Raw genomic sequence first — 17,085 nt, 5'->3', positions numbered from 1 at the left:
CAACTGCTATGTGCCTTCATTGTTCCAGATATGTGGAGACAATGATAAATAAAACATATAATCTCTTCTGTAAGGTATTTATTTTTAATCAAGGGAGATACACTTATCAGATGCTTAAAATAACAACACTACCCACTGAAATCAGGGCATATATAATCATTCAGCTCACGACTGACTTCTATGATGATGGAACAGGTCTCTAAGCTAGTGATTTTCAAATTAGTGCACATTAGACTCACCCGAGGAGTTTTAAAACAGCCTATATGCCTAGGGCCTAACTTACACTAATTAAATCTGAATTTTAGGGATGTTGTATAGGGATTAGTATTTTTTTTAATCTAGGTGATTCCAATATTCAGCCAACTGTGAGAATCAATGTCGTCAATGCTTTTTTTAAACATGTTTATAAGTGTCAAGGTAGTGGCACATTTACTTTATTTTTTCATTGGAAGAAAATGCCTGCCAAGTATAAATGCCTCTCATCTTAAAACAAGGTTCTTCAGGTTTCTGCTTGATTGACTTGGTACAAACTTGAAGCAAGTTGCCTTCTATTTTTTACTCCAAGATTGTTTGATATCTATTCCTTAAGTGTAAAGAAATATATAATGCCTGGGTTGTAATAAAATCTTAATGTTTAATGACTATTCCAATTTCTCAATATAATTTCATACTATTTCTCTATAAAATGATAGTGTTCCATTTAACATTACTGATTTTTATTAAAAATCTGGACAGAGAATTATAAATATGACTTTATCCTAGAAACTCTGGCTATAAAATTATTGGACCAAATTGAATTCTTTCTAAGGCGTTAGTATGCTAAAACTTTCTTTGTTTATAGATATGTAAAATGTGGGTTATATTGCAAATTGATATTAAAATTATTTGGGGTTTTGTAACAATTTTGAAAAATGCTTTAGCAAAGTAGCGTTTAATATTTATGAAATTATTAGAAATGAGCTTTAAAAGTTTTTAAAAGTCAACTTTTTAGAAGTATAATTGATGCATAATAAACTGTATTCATGGATAATAAAGTACATTCAGTCTAGGAGTACATTTTGATGAGTTTTGACAAATTTGTATACCTGTGTAACCACTACCACAGTCAGTGTATGAAACATTTCTATCACTTCAGAGCATTCCCTTGTACCTTGCTCTGATAAATCCCAGCCACTATCCATAGCCCCAGTATACCATTTATCCACTTTATATCACTACAGATTAGAGTTGTCTTTTCTGTAGTTTCATATAGAGTCATATAGTATGTACTCATTTTGTTTTTGAGATTTACCCATATAATTACATATTCCTAAGTAGTATTAGGTACCACAGTTTGTTTTTCCAGTTATCTATTGATGGGTTTTGGTGTATTTCCAGCTTTTGATTATTTGAATAAGGTTGTTATAAATAAAGCTGCTATGAATATGTGTACATATATGTCTATACATCGACATGTATTTTCTTTGTCTTCTTATTTTTTTTGAGACAGAGTCTTGCTGTGTTGCCCAGGCTGGAGTGCAGTGGTGTAGAAATAAGCTTGTCTGGTAGGACCTACATAGCCAGCATTACCATTACTGGAGCCATCAGTGAATTTTAAGATGCCCAGATTTCATATTGTTCAAACACACATGCTCTACAAACAATTTGTGCGGTTGATACAATCACGGGGTTGTGAGGCGACGTTCATCCTCCTCAGTTTACAAAGAAGATGACGGGATTAAGAGATTAAAGTAAAGACAGGCATAGGAAATCACAAGGATATTCATTGGGGAAGTGATAAGTGTCCATGAAATCTTCACAATTTATGTTCAGAGATTACAGTAAAGATAGGCATAAGAAATTATAAAAGTATTAATTTGGGGAACTAATAAATGTCCATGAAATCTTCACAATTTATATTCTTCTGCCGTGGCTTCAGCCGGTCCCTCCGTTCGGGGTCCCTGACTTCCCGCAACAATATTAGGTACCACAATTTGTTTTTCCAGTTATCTGTTGATGGGTTTTGGTGTATTTCCAGCTTTTGATTATTTGAATAAGGTTGTTATAAATAAAGCTGCTAGGAATATGTGTACATATATGTCTATACATAGACATGTATTTTCTTTGTCTTCTTTTTTGTATTTTTTTGAGACAGAGTCTTGCTCTGTTGCCCAGGCTGGAGTGCAGTGGTGTAATCTTGGCTCACTGCAACCTCCGCCTCCAGGGTTCAAGTGATTCTCCTGCCTCAGCCTCTCAAGTAGCTGGGAATATAGGTGTGTGCCACCACGCCTGGCTAATTTTTTGTATTTTTAGTGGAGAAGGAGTTTCACCATGTTAGCCAGGATGGTCTCGATCTCCTGACCTCATGATCCGCCTGCCTCGGCCTTCCAAAGTGCTGGAATTACAGGCATGAGCCACTGTGCCTGGCCAGATATGTATTTTCATTTCACTTAATAACTAGGAGTAGAATTGCTAGGTCATCTGAAAAGCATATGTTTATCTTTTTAAGAAACTGCCACACTATTTTTCAAAATGGTTGTATCATTTTACTTTCCCACCAGCAATGTATGAGACTTCTGATTGTCCTAGATCCTTATTAATTATTTGGTATTATCAGTCATTTTAATTTTAGCATTTTATAAGTATGAGGTGATATCGCATTGTAGTTTTATTTTGCATTTCTCTGGTGGCTAGAGACTTGAGCGTCTTTTCATGTGTTTACTGGCCATTCATATATCATCTTTTGAATAGTGTCTATTTAAATATTTTCTCTATTAAAAATTGTATTATTATTGAGTTGTAACAGTTCTCTGTATATTCAGGATGTCAATCCTTGGTGAGATATATGTATTGCAAATAATTTTCTCCCAGTTTATGCTGTTCCTTTTTATTTCTTTAGTGTTGTCTTTAGAAGAGCTGAAGTTTTAAATTTTGATGAAGTTTACTTTACTAGATTTTCCTTTCATGGTCCTTCTTTTTGTGTCCTATTTAAGAAATTATTTTATTCCTCAAGGTTTTGAAGAATTTTCACCTATTTCTTCTAAAAGTTTTATAATTTTTGATTTTTTTTCTTTTTTTTTTTAAATTATACTTTAAGTTCTAGGGTACATGTGCACAACATGCAGGTTTTTTACATATGTATACATATGCCATGTTGGTGTGCTGCACCCATTAACTCGTCATTTACATTAGGTATATCTCCTAATGTTATCCCTCCCCCCTCCCCCCACCCCACAACAGGCCCTGGTGTGTGGTGTTCCCCACCCTGTGTCCAATTGTTCTCATTGTTCAATTCCCACCTATGAGTGAAAACATGCAGTGTTTGGTTTTCTGTCTTTGCAATTGATGGTTTCCAGCTTCATCCATGTTCCTACAAAGGACATGAACTCATCCTTTTTACTTTTAGAATCTGTGAACCATTTCAAAATAAGTTTTACGAGTCCTATGAGGTAAGGGTCAGGTGTTTTTTTTTTTTTTTCCATATGAATATGAAGTTGTTACAACACTGTTGAAAAGACAGTTCTGGCCGGGCGCGGTGGCTCAAGCCTGTAATCCCAGCACTTTGGGAGGCCGAGACGGGCGGATCACCAGGTCAGGAGTTTGAGACCAGCCTGGCTAACACGGTGAAACCCCGTCTCTACTAAAAAATACAAAAAACTAGCCGGGCGCGGTGGCGGGCGCCTGTAGTCCCAGCTACTCGGGAGGCTGAGGCAGGAGAATGGTGTGAACCCGGGAGGCGGAGCTTGCAGTGAGCTGAGATCCGGCCACTGCACTCCAGCCTGGGCGACAGAGTGAGACTCCGTCTCAAAAAAAAAAAAAAAAAAAAAAAAAAAAAAAGAAAAGACAGTTCTTTCCCTCATTGAATGATCTTGCCACCTTTGTTGAAAATCAGTTGGCTTGACCTATGTGGGTCTATTTCTGGAGTATATTCTGTTCTATTGATTTATATGTCTATTTCTAGCCAATACTAAACTGTTTTAATTACCATAACTTTATAGTAAGTCTTAAAATCAAGTAGTACAGTTTCTCCAACTTTATTCTTTTTTCAATATTTCTTAGGATAGTCTACATGTTTTATATTTCTAAATAAGTTTTCTGATTAAGTTGTCACTTTCTATGGAAAAAAGGCCTTCTGGAATTGTTTTTGAGATTGTGTCTATAGAGAAGAAGTCAGGTCTTAAAAAGATTTAGTCTGTTGATACATGTTTCTCCATGTATTTAGGCCTTCTTTAAATTTTTGGAGTACTATTTAGTGGTTTTCATTGTTTTATATGTATCTTGTTAAATTTAAATTTATCCTGAAGTAGTTCATATTTTTGGATGCCTTTAGAAATAGTAGTTTTTCAAATTTCAATTTGGAATTTTACGTTGCTTGTATTTAAATATATAGTTAATTCTTACACATTGTTCTTGTATCCTGTGACCTTGCTAAATTTGCCTGTTGGTTCTGGTAGCTTCTGTGTAGATTCCTTAGCATTGTCTATATACATGGTCTTGTCTATGATAAAGATAGTTTTACTTTTTCCTTTTCAATTTTTTTTTTTTTTTTTTTCCTTGCCTTATTGTATTGGCTGGAATGTCCTGTACAATGTGAAAGGAAAATGGTGAGAGTAGACATCTTTGTTTTGTTTGTGACCTTAGTGGAAAAACATTCAGCCTTTTACCTTAAATATGATGTTAGCTATTAAGCATCTTATAGATGTCCTTTATGAGGTTGAGGAAGTTCTCTTTTATTTCTAGTTTGCTGAAAGTTTATCATGAATGGGTGTGGGATTTTGTCAAATGCTTTGTTCTGTATCAGTTAAAATAATCATAGGGGTTTTCTCCTATATTCTGTTAGTATAGTGGATTACATTGATTGATTATTAAAATGTTACATAAATCTTTCATTTCTGTGATAAACCCCATTTAGTCATGATGTGTTTATCAGTCATGGATATTACTGAATCCATTTTTTAAAATATTTTCAAGGATTTTTTTTCCTGTGTGTTAATGGATATTGGTTTGTAGTTTTCTCTGTAATTTTTTTCTCTTTTTTGTACTAACATAAAACTGGACTTTTTAAATAAATGGAAAAGAATTTCTGTATTCTCTGAGTTTATGTAGGTTTGATATTATTTATTGGTAAATGTTTGATAGATTCACTAATGAAGTCATTTGGGCCTAGAATTTTCTTTAAAGGAAGGTTTTTGATAACAGTTTCTTACATAGATACAGGGCTATGCAGATTTACTTGTGTCTGTTTTACTAAGTTGTATTTATTAAGGAATTTGCCATTTCACTTAAGTTTTTTATTGTTGGCATGAAATTGTTCATAATAGTTTTTTGTTATCCCTTTAATGTCTGTGGAATTTGTGGTAATGTCTCTCCTTTCATTCCTGATATTGGTAATCTGTGTTTTCTTCTTCTCTCTTTTAAAAGCACTCTGCCTAGAGGTTCGTCAATTTCATGGATTTGTGTCAAAGACCCAGCTTTTGGTTTCATTGGTTTTTCTGTTTTAGATTTCATTAATTTCAGGTCTTTATTATATCCTTCCTTCTGTTTACTTTGGGGTTTACTTGGTTCTTCCTTCAGTATAAAGAAAAGATTGATAAATTTGACTCCATAAATTGTTTTTTAAAGTTGCACGGCAAAAGCCACTGTGGACAAAGTCAAAATATAGCTATCAAATAACTGTGATAAAATACTTACAACATATATCAGAGGGCTGGTATGCCTGATATATAACACCCTCTTAAAAATTAAGGGATAAAGGACCAAAACCTGATGGAAAAGTTAAAGTTATCAACAGAGAGTTCACACAGAAAAGATCGGGAAATGTTCCTCAAACATATTGAAAAATGTAGAACTCGTACTTGAGAAACATTAATTAAAATAACACTTGAGATACCATTTATCATTCATCAAACTGGCACAAAATTTTAAATTTTTATTTTATTTTACTTTTGAGACAGGGTCTTGCTCTGTCGCTCAGGCTGGAGTGAAGTGGCATGATCATGGCTCACTGCAGCCTTGACTTCCCAGGCCCAAGCGATCTTCCCACCTCAGCCACCTGAGTGTAGTTGGGACTACAGGTGTGTGCCACCATGCCTGGCTAATTTTTGTATTTTTTGTACAATTTTGGTTTCACTATATTGCCCAGGCTGGTCTCAAACTTGGACTCAAGCAACCTTCCCACAAACTAAAAGTTTAAAAGTCTGGCTACACATTCTGTTGATGAGGCTGTGGAGAATCAGGCACTCCTGCAAATGTTCTTTTTCAGTGTTTTCTGGATTTCTTCTATGTTTGTGTTTTTTCAATATATTTTTAGCTATTCTTGTTTATTGATATGAACTTTAATAGCAATTTGTCTAGCTCTGTAAAAAACCATGTTATTTTTATTGCAATTGTGTTTATTGTTTATTGCAATTTATAAGCTAATTTAGGGAGGCAGTTATAGGAAGACAAGCATGGAATGAGACAGGAGTGAGGACAGAGCCTTAAAGTTCTCTAATATTTAGAGAAGGGAAATCTAGAATGGGAAATGGAAAAGGAGTGGTTGATGAGAGTTTTAAGGAGGAGGAGATGGTTTTAAGGAGTGTAGATGTGCTGAATACTGATGAGAAGTGTCTTCAGGTAATGTATTGTTTAATACATGAATGACAGACACTGTTCTTAGGCCCTTTTGGGGATCCACATGATCATATATACATTGAATAAGGTGTAATGTATATATTTTATTCATTGATGCATTGAATAAGGTATAATGTATTGTTGAATACATGAATGAGGGACACTGTTCTTAGGTGCTTTGGGGGATATAAGTGATTATATAAACATTGAATAAGACCCAAACCCTATTCTTAAGATATTATTGTCTAAAAGGGAACATGAGATATGCTAACTCAACTTTTTAAGGAGTAGGTACTAAGTTTGCAGTATTCATCACTGCATCGTTAGCATTGAGTCTAGTGTATATAGTTGATTTTTAATATGTATTTGTTGACTAGTAAATGGTCAAAATGCTCTTTCACAGGTCTCTAATTATTGCACACTTAAAGATATATACCAAAAATGAACAGTTCATTCGCCTAGCTTTTTTTACATTTGTAAAAATATAAACCCTATGATTTTAATTTATTTGAATCATTCACATTAATAATTAGCAAAGTCTGAGGGAATGATATAATCTATGGAGAAAGCATAGAGTGATCAGAAAACCTACTTGAATATGCCATGTGCCATTAGGGATTCATTTTAGGGCCAAGTGACTTTCATTGGAAGACACTGATAAGGGCCTATTGGAATAGACACAAGTTGCACTGCAAAGGATTATTTGAATTTGGGCAGGTAGAGACAGGAAGAAGTATGTTCTGGATGAAAAGAGAGATTAATTGTGCAAATTTTTCTTATATAGATATATTAAGGTATCCTTTGAATTAATGCTATGAAGTAGATGTTATATTTATTCATTCAGTGTATTCTCAATGCTAAGCACTACAGAGAATATAAAAGTAGATGTAAGTGCCATTTGTACTTATATTGTGTGTCACATTTTACTGGACATTTTGAAATGGTGTAACTTGAGATAGCATATAAACAATTTCTTTACCTGAATTAATTTATATTTTAGGATATGTTGAAAATACCAAAATATTTTTAGGGCTTCTATTTTCTTTTGTTTCCTCTCCTTTTTAAGTAAGAGACTATGAAGCCAAATACTGTTTATTTTAGGTAATATGCTTTTTCTTTTAATAGTTTGCTAAATAAGGAGACAGTTTTATATTTTATTTGTAAAAGAATAAGGATTTATTCTATTTGTCACAATTATATTTGTCACCTTGTTAAATCAAGGTCTGATAAGAGGCTGAATTCACAGAATTTTGTCCTTGAACCTCATATGTCTATCTCAGCAGTAATTTCTGATGCCAGCAATACTTCTCAACCGAGTGATGAGTCTTTTGGGAGTGGAGATTCTATTAAAACACTCGACTTTGAAAAATACTTATTATAGTTCATGTTCTCAGAAAATATTTTAAATCCTGACACTCTTCTCTTTTGGATTTTGTAAACAAAAAAAAAAAAAAAAAAAAAAGACATTGCTGTTTTCCTGACAGTAGACCATTGTTTTTTATTTGACTTCTATTATCTTTTATTTGCAGTTCCTTAAGTCAAGCTATGACCAAGGTGATTATGCTAGTGTATCTCATTGTAACTATTTATTCTAAGGAATAATTTAATATAAAAAAGTCCTTAGATCTTACCCAATAATGGCATAAACTTGGAGGTTAATGTTATATTTAGACTCCTCATTTTACATTCTCTCCAGGTGTGTACACTCATATTTATGCGTTTACCTTTCACTTGTGTGATAAACGACTTCCAGATCTATATCCATTGTTTAAATGTTCCTGGGAAATCTCCATTACTGCCCTTACTCTTCTTTACTGTTTGGCAATTACTGATTTACTTGCCTATCTCTGACTAGTAGGTAAGCTCCTTGAGGGCAGGGACTACATTTAACATCTTCTGGAAGACAGTTGTTAATGTTAATGCACAAGCAGAATATTTTAATCATATTGTTAGTTTTAGACTTAGTGCTGTATTGCATTTCAGTTTGCCCTTCTACAGTGTAACCCTTTTGGGGTCTTACTTTAAGCCTGAAGTATATCCCTGGGCAATTTCACCTTGTCTGACCTTGAGTTCCAACTTATCTTCCCAGTACCAAGCAGCTGGCTGCTAAAGTGTCTGCTCAGCTTTTTTTCTCTTGGATAGTAGCACCATCAGGTTCTGCCTATTTCAGTTGTTTGTCAGTGTCTTTTAGCAGTTACTTTATGTACTTCTGCCTTTTGTTGATTTTGGTGAGAGACTGAGCCCTGATAGAAGCTATTTAATCATGACTGGCCTGAAGTCCATGGGCTTGTATTTAAAAAAATTTTTTTAATTGAGTTCAAATTCACATAAAATTAGCTGTTTTAAAATATACATTTCGGTGATCTTTAGTACTCTCACAATGTTGTGTGTCGATGTGTTTTTAATTTATATAAATTATAGTACACTCTGGCTCTTGTTTTGTGTCTCATTTTCACCTAACAGTATGTTCTAAGAATTTTTTGCTTTTTCTTTTCTAGTCTAACTGTTGCATAGTATGCATTTAACTTACCTATTCCTTTTGTAATGAACATATACTTTTCTTCCAACTCCCCCTACTGTATTGCAACTAGTAAGAATTTATTCTTGATACCATTTTCCCCAAGCAGGTAGGTTATGTAGGGGTCTTCTTTGGAAATTTGATACCCAAAATTTCTAGTTTGAGTCATTATCTGTGTTCTGGAGGAATTGACTCTTGGGGAAATTCCTGGATTCTTTGGAGCTATTCTAGACTTGAAAGTTCTCCTCCCAGATTTATGTTGGCATCAGTCTAATTTCTTGAGTGTATCTAAACATCTGTGAACACTGTGCATTTTGCCACATAAAGGAATGGGAGCACTCTCTACCCTTTGAGGTCTTGGTTCCTTTATATAAAAATATATATGGAAAAAATTGGGGGATAGAGACTTTCTACAATCTGTTGAGGGTGGAATTCTGCAATTCACTAAAAGTCTGTGACTTTAGATGATGATAGTCAGTTTATTTAGTAATTGAACTCAAAATCTGGATATTGCAAACTTCTTTACCACTTATTAGCTTTGTGACTTTGGGCAAGTTATTTAACCTCTCAGAGCCTTGGTTCCACATCTCACTGATAAGGATAATAATAGAGTAGTTGTTGGGTTAAAATTAAAGAGAATGACAATGTAAAGCACTTATCTTAGCTCTGACACAAGTGCATGGTAATGTTGATATTTTATCTTACTTCCTTTGAATACTAAATGCATTTTTGTGAAAGTGGTTATTCTGATCATTTGGCACCCCAAAATATGGTACCTTGTATTATTTTTAATGAGTTGTGTTCTTTTCCATTAAGTATAATCTCATGGAGAACAGAGATTTTACCAGAATGTAGCTTAAATTGCTTTTCCTGCAGTTTACATTAATGCATTTTGATTTTTTTCCTTTGTTTTTCTCTCTTGAGAAACAAAAAGCATTTGTATTTAAATTCAAAATTGAACTTTCTTCCCCCAGATAACCATGATGACTACACAGACTTCTACTATGACATTTGCTCCTTTTGAGGATACATTGAGTCGGATGCTCTTTGGCTGGCAGCAGCCGTTTTCATCATGTGAGAAGAAAAGTGAAGCAAAATCACCTTCCAATGGTGTTGGTTCATTGGCCTCAAAGCCTGTAGATGTTGCTTCAGATAATGTTAAAAAGAAACATACTAAGAAGAATGAATAAATTTACTTGATGAGCTCTACAAGGCCAAAAAAAATTTTTTTCTTATCTACCTGTTAGATTGTGATAATTTTTCTATGTATGTGATGTGAAATGAAGACTATATATATGGAATGGAGGTGACAGAAAGAAAGAAATTGTTTGAGGAAGACTTCCCCTTTCTGGATTGTAATTCTTGAGTGTTATGAGTGTATCATGTGATTATGCTTTTCTGGTATAAGGGATTGTGTTGTGATTATTTGAATAGTTTTATATTAATAAAAGAAGGCAAAATTTTTTCAATATTAGAAAAAGCAGATCTGTCATTGCAAAGTAACAAAAATTTTAAACTTTTAAAAATGTAGATATTTTCATATTTTTAAAATTTGAATCTATTGAGCTTTAGTTCAGCAGGATTAAATTTTTACTTTACATTATCATTAAAATTGCTGGGTATGGAAAACAATTGCCATTTTGTTTTGAACACTGAGAAGAGTAAACTTTTCCTAAAACACTTTATATTATAAATGAAAATAAATTGCTGCTTTATATTTTAGATATAAACATCATATTTTTTATTAATACCTACATCAAATGGAAAATACCTGAAAGTTTTTTTCCATAGCAGATATTTTCTACTAGAAGTAATTTTACTACTTTTCATTTAGAACAGAGTATGAGTCTTAATCTGAAGTCTTTCTCATGCCCTTGTTATAAAAAAAACTACTGTTTTTTTCCCTCAAGAAAATCAAGGGTGTAATTTTTAATAAATTGTTAATCCCATGTTTTGTTTTGTAATTTTCATTTTAAGAGCTTGACTGATTTTTTTTATCTCTCATTAAAACACGTTTGTTTTAATTGTAGGGGAAATTACTTTTCTCAGCATTTTGCATGTTCTTTCTAATCTTCATTGGTCTGAATATATTGGTAGTAGTTACTGTAATTATTCAACAAAAAGTATCTCAGTTTAAAAATTTTTCCACTATGTCTTCTTTCTAGTGGCTACTGTTTTAGTTTCTAGTTGAATGTCTCTGACAAGCTTTCATATGGTTTTGTTATATTTTCATCTACATGTACATGTGTTATTAATTTTATTTTAAATGAAAACTAATCACCTTCATGTGGAAATGCTCTGAGAATTGTCCTCAGGCATTTGGTAGTAACCAGCTAACCAAGAAGAAACGGAGAAACCAGAACTTCATATGGCAGTCCATTCAGATGAAGAATGATGATATAAAATCTGGTTCCTTCTTAGCAAAATTAAAAATAAACAAGAAAAATTACTAAATGACATCAGATTTTCTTTCTTTATGATTTAAAAGTCCAGTTATAACATTAAAACTCTGTGACCTAGTTTCTTTTACCAAAACCATGAACCTACTACCCGTATCAGGTATTTTGGATGGTTTAGAAGTACTCAAATCACATTCAAGTTGTTGTTGTTATTTTAAATTTTTAACAAATGTAAACACCAGCAGGTACTATACTTTTACTTGTTCAAAAACATTGGGAGGGGGCACTTTTCATAGTCTTGGAATGTTAAGTTTATTTTTAATATTGTGACAGAAAGCATTAAGTATTTAAGAGCTCTGTATTATATTTGATACTCTTACAGTTAAAAACTTTTCAAAATTAATACATTGTTAATTATTGACTGGTTTTAAAGTTTGGGTTTAACTATAGTTGAAATGAAAGGACTCTTGTTTTACACTTGTATTAAAGACAAATTTATTAAAATAAGTTATTTAGCACCAATGGAGTATTACATTATTTTTATGTTTCTTTTATATTTTTCTTGAGGTAGAGTTTCAGAACTCATCTAGTGTTTTGACTAATATGGTATATATTCAGTGATTACTGTCCAAATGGGACACTGGTAGAAACTTTATTAATCTATGCAAGTATCCTATAATCCTCAATTCAAGGCTCTTAATGTAAAACAATGTACGGGAGAACATGACTTAGGCCTGAAACCCCCATCCTGAATCTGTTCAGGTCACCTGTAGAGTCTTGACTTGGATTTGCAAAGGTTAGACTCCTTACCCAATGTGAAGTGTGAATAAGGCCTATAGACCTGCCTCACACAGCTAATCAGAGGTGGCACTGAGAAAGTCAAGTCCTAATAGGTCTCCTTAAAAAAAAAAAAAAAAAAGAGACAAAAAGCTGGCAAGAACATGAGCCAGCTTCCCTCGGTGATCTCACTCTCAAGTAAAACATGGCCAAATGAATATCAAAGTGATTTATCAGATTCGTCACTCTTCCTTACTGAGGGAGTATCAAGTAAGGGCTGGAGAGAGACAAGATATGTGGAGTAGGCGGGTTTCAGTGGAAATGATAGCCTCCCTGTGGGTAGAGACCAAAAGGTAGAGAGATGAGAGAAGAAGGGAGACTCTGGTTAGTGTGTGTGTGTGTGTGTGTGTGTGTGTGTGTGTGTGTGTATATATATATATATTTTTTTGTCCCTTAAAGCCCGGACACATTTCCATTAAAATCCACATCACAAGTTGATGATAATTGAGTGGAACATTGCATGTTGTAAATGGAATAATGTGTTCAGAATGCTCTCCCTTTCCCATGGTAAAGCCCTTTATAGTGTTTGCCCCAGGTGCAATTCACATCCTTGGTAATATTCATTCAGTTGTTTATTCAACAAATATTGAGTACCAGTTATGGGTCAATCATTGTCCTAGGCTCTGAAGATAACAGAAAACAAGAAAAATGCTTTCTCCCTTGGAGTTTATATTCCGGTGGTGGAGAGACATAATAAACAAATGTGTTCTTGTAGTGGTAATAAAAGTTACAAGTAAATATTAAATAGGACATAGGGATAGAAAGTGAGGGGAATGGGATTGTTTGTTACAGGACTGCTAGGCCTTTCTATTAAAATTGCATTTTCACAGAGACCCGAAGGACATGAGGGAGCAAACTATGTAGACTTGTGGATAAGTGTAAGGTCCATACTGATCCTTCATATACTTGATTTGAAGCATATATTCCCCCCAAATAATTGAATTTATTTTTCTTTTTAAGAACAATTTTACTCTGTAGTTTGTAACAGACCATACCTCTTAAACTATTTTTTACAGTTTTTGTTTCTTGAGGTAAGGTTTGCATACAATAAAATGCACAAATAGTAAATGTACATACCATGAGTTTTGAAAAATGTATACAAATTTATAACCTAAACTTCTGCTTAGACATGTTACTAGCACTTCTGAAAGTTCCTTTCCAGTTAACTCCCCTACAACTCAACTTAATAAAACTGAGTCATACAATATGTTTTCTTTTGTGTAGACTTTTTTACAACTCAGCATGGTCTTTGAAATCATCCATCTTGTTGCATTTATCAGTAGTTCATTCCTTTATAATTGCTTAGTAGTTTTACTATATGGGTATACCACAGTTTTTATCCTATTGGTGCACATCAGTACTGTTTCTTGTTTGGAGTTTTCTGAATAAGCTACTCTGAATATTTTTGTATAAGTTTTTGGTGAACATTTTGGTGAATGATTTAGATTCCTTTGGGCATATGCCCAGTAATGGGATTGCTGGATTGAATGGTAGTTATAAGTTCTTTGAGAAATCTCCAAACTGCTTTCCACAATGAAGTAATATACATTCCTACCAGCAGTGTATAAGTGTTCTTTTCTCTGCAGCCTCACCAGCATCTGTTATTTTTTTACTTTTTAATAATTGCCTTTTTTTTTTGAAATGGAGTCACACTCTGTCACCCAGGCTGGAATGCAATGGCACAATCTCTGCTCACTGCAACCTCCGCCTCCCAGGTTCAAGCAATTCTCCTGCCTCAGCCTCCCAAGTAGCTGGGATTAGAGGGTGTGTCACCACACCTGGCTAATTTTGTATTTTTAATAGAAACGGGGTTTCACCATGTTGGCCAGGCTGGTCTCGAACTCCTGACCTCAGATGATTCACCCACCTCGGCCTCCCAAAGTGCTGTGATTACAGGCGTGAGCCAGCATGCCCATCCAATAATTGCCTTTCTGACTGATGTGAGATGGTATCTCACTATGGGTTTGATTTCTATTTCTCTAATGGTTAGTGATGTTGGGCATTTTTTCATATGCTTGTTGCCACGTGTATGTCTTCTTTTGAAAAGTGTTGATGTTCTTTGCCACCACCCCTCCCCCCCCTTTTTTTTAGACTGAGTCATACTCTGTGGCCCAGGCTGTAGTGCAGTGGTGCAGTGGCACAATTTTTGCTCACTGCAACCTCTGCCTCTTGAGTTCAAGTGATTCTTGGGCCTCAGCCTCCTGAGTAGCTGCAATTACAGGCATGCACCACCATGCCTGGCTAATTTTTGTATTTTTAGTAGAGACATGGTTTCGCCATGTTGCCCAGGCTGGTCTTGAACTCCTGGGCTCAAGCAATCCACCCACCTCGGCCTCCCAAAGTGCTGGGATTACAGGTGTGAGCCACCGCCCACCCAACCCTTTGGCCATTTTTTAATGGGGTTGTTTGTTTTTTGCTTGTCAATTTAAGTTCCTTGTAGATTCTGAATGTTAGACCTTTGTCAGATGCATAGTTTGCAGATATTTTCTCCCATTCTGTAGGTTGTCTGTTTACTCTCTTGATAGTTTCTTTTGTTTCCCAAGGCAGATGTCCAGAATGGTGTTTCCTAGATTATCTTCCAGAGTTTTTATAGTTTTCAGTTTTACGTTTACTTCTTTAGTCCACCTTGAGTTGAGTTTTGTATGTGGTAGAAGGAAGGAGTCCAGTTTTAATCTTTAGGATATGGCTAACCAGTTATCCTGACACCATTTATTAAATAGGGAATCCTTTCCCCGTTGTTTGTTTTTGTCAACTTTGTCTAGGATTAGATGGATGTAGGTGTGCAGCTTTATTTCTGAGTTCTCCAATGTGTTCCATTGGTCTGTGTGTCTGTTTTTGTACTAGTATCATGCTGTTTTGGTTACTATAGCTTTGTAGTATAGTTTGAAATTGGATAGTGTGATGCCTCCAGGTTTGTTGTTTTTGCTTAGGATTGCTTTGGCTATTTGGGCTCTCTTTTGGTTCCATATGAATTTTAGAATACTTTTTTCTAATGCTGTGAAAAATGTTGTTGGTAGTTTGATAGGAATAGCATTGAATCTGCAAATTGCTCTGGGCAACATGGCTATTTTACCATATTGATTCTTCCTATCCATGATCATGGAATGTTTTTCCATTTGTGTTGTCTCTGATTTCTTTCAGCAGTGTTTTGTAATTCTCACTGTAGACATCTTTTGCCTTCCTGATTAGCTGTATTACTAGGTATTATTTATTATTGTTATTTTGTGGCTATTGCAAATGGGATTGAATTCTTGATTTGGCTCTCACTTGGACATTATTGTCATATAGAAATGCCACTGAGTTTTGTACATCGATTTTGTTTCCTGAAACTTTCCTGAAATTGTTTATCAGATCTAGGAGCCTTTGGGCAGAGACTCTGAGGTTTTCTAGGTATAAAATCATATCATCTGCAAAGAGAGATAGTTTGGCTTCTTTCCCTATTCAAATGTCTTTTATTTCTTTCTTTTGCCTGATTGCTCTGGCTAGGACTTCCAGTACTATGTTGAATAGGAATGGTGAGAGCAAGCATCCTTGTCTTGTTTGGTTCTCAAGGGGAATGCTTCTAGCTTTTGTCTGTTAGTGTGATGTTGGCTGTGGGTTTGTCATAGATGGCTTTTGTTATTTTGAGGTGTTTTTTTGATGCCTAGTTTGTTGAGGATTTTTAGCATGAAGTTATACTGAATTTTATTGAAAGCCTTTTCTGTGTCTATTTAGACGATCATGTGTTTTTAAAGTTCTGTTTATGTGACGAATCACATTTATTGATTTGTTTATATTGAACCAACCTTGCGTCTGTGGAATAAAGCCTACTTGATTGTGGTGGATTAGCTTTTTGATGTGCTGCTGGATTCCATTCGCTAGTGTTTTGTTGAGGATTTTTGTATCTATGTTCATCACAGATATTGATGTAAAGTTTTCTTTTTTGTTTTGTCTATGGTGGGTTTTGGTATCAGAATGATGCTTGCCTCATAGAATGAGTAAGGGAGGAGTCCCTCATTCTCAGTTTTTTTTGGAATAGTTTCAGAAGGAATACTCCTTGTGGTATTCACAGTAATATCATTGTCTCCCCCATTGGATATTAGGAACAATATCACAAGGAGGATGTACACCTCCTGTGATATTGGGAGTAATATCATCCTTTTCCCCCATTGATATTAGGAAAAATATCACAGAAATACACCTATTGGAAGTAATATAATCCTCTCCTTTCCTAAATATTAGAAACCATATCACAGAAGAAGTGTACACCTTCTCGGAAATTGGGAATAACATCATCCTCGTCACTGCTCAATGTTAGGAACAGTATCGTGGAGCAGGGGTGTACAGCCCCTGCAATTTTAGGAGTAATATCATCTTCTTCCCCCCCGGATATTAGGAACAATATCACAGGAAGGTGTACACCCCTTCACTATTGGGAGTAATATCATCCTCTTGCTCCCTGGATAGTAGGAACAATATCCCGGGGCGGGGCGGGGGAAGCTGTGTACAACCCCTGCGATATTAAGAGTAAAGTCATCCTCGGCCGGGTGCGGTGGCTCACTCCTGTAATCCCAGCACTTTGGGAGGCTGAGGCGGGCGGATCACAAGGTCAGGAGATCGAGACCATCCTGGCTAACACAGTGAAACCCGTCTCTACTAAAAAATACAAAAAATTAGCCGGGTGTGGTGGCGAGCGCCTGTAGTCCCAGCTACTTGGGAGGCTGTGGCAGGAGAATGGCGTGAATCCGGGAGGCGGAGCTT

General features: G+C 35.0%; 1 protein-coding gene across 1 annotated transcript in view; it reads left to right on the top strand.

Moving 5' to 3' along the window:
- TMEM38B (transmembrane protein 38B) overlaps positions 1-12,030 on the top strand; it is a 79,770-nt gene extending 67,740 nt beyond the window's left edge. Inside the window, exon 6 of the mRNA XM_050761867.1 lies at positions 10,084-12,030. Within this exon, the coding sequence (XP_050617824.1) occupies positions 10,084-10,299 (216 nt within the window). The 3' untranslated portion in view covers positions 10,300-12,030. The remainder of the gene's footprint in view (positions 1-10,083) is intronic.
- The last annotated feature ends 5,055 nt before the right edge of the window (positions 12,031-17,085 follow it).

The sequence above is a fragment of the Macaca thibetana genome, chromosome 15 (genome assembly GCF_024542745.1).
Source record: "Macaca thibetana thibetana isolate TM-01 chromosome 15, ASM2454274v1, whole genome shotgun sequence".
Lineage (NCBI taxonomy): Eukaryota > Metazoa > Chordata > Mammalia > Primates > Cercopithecidae > Macaca > Macaca thibetana.
This window is presented reverse-complemented; position numbering and strand designations above follow the sequence as displayed.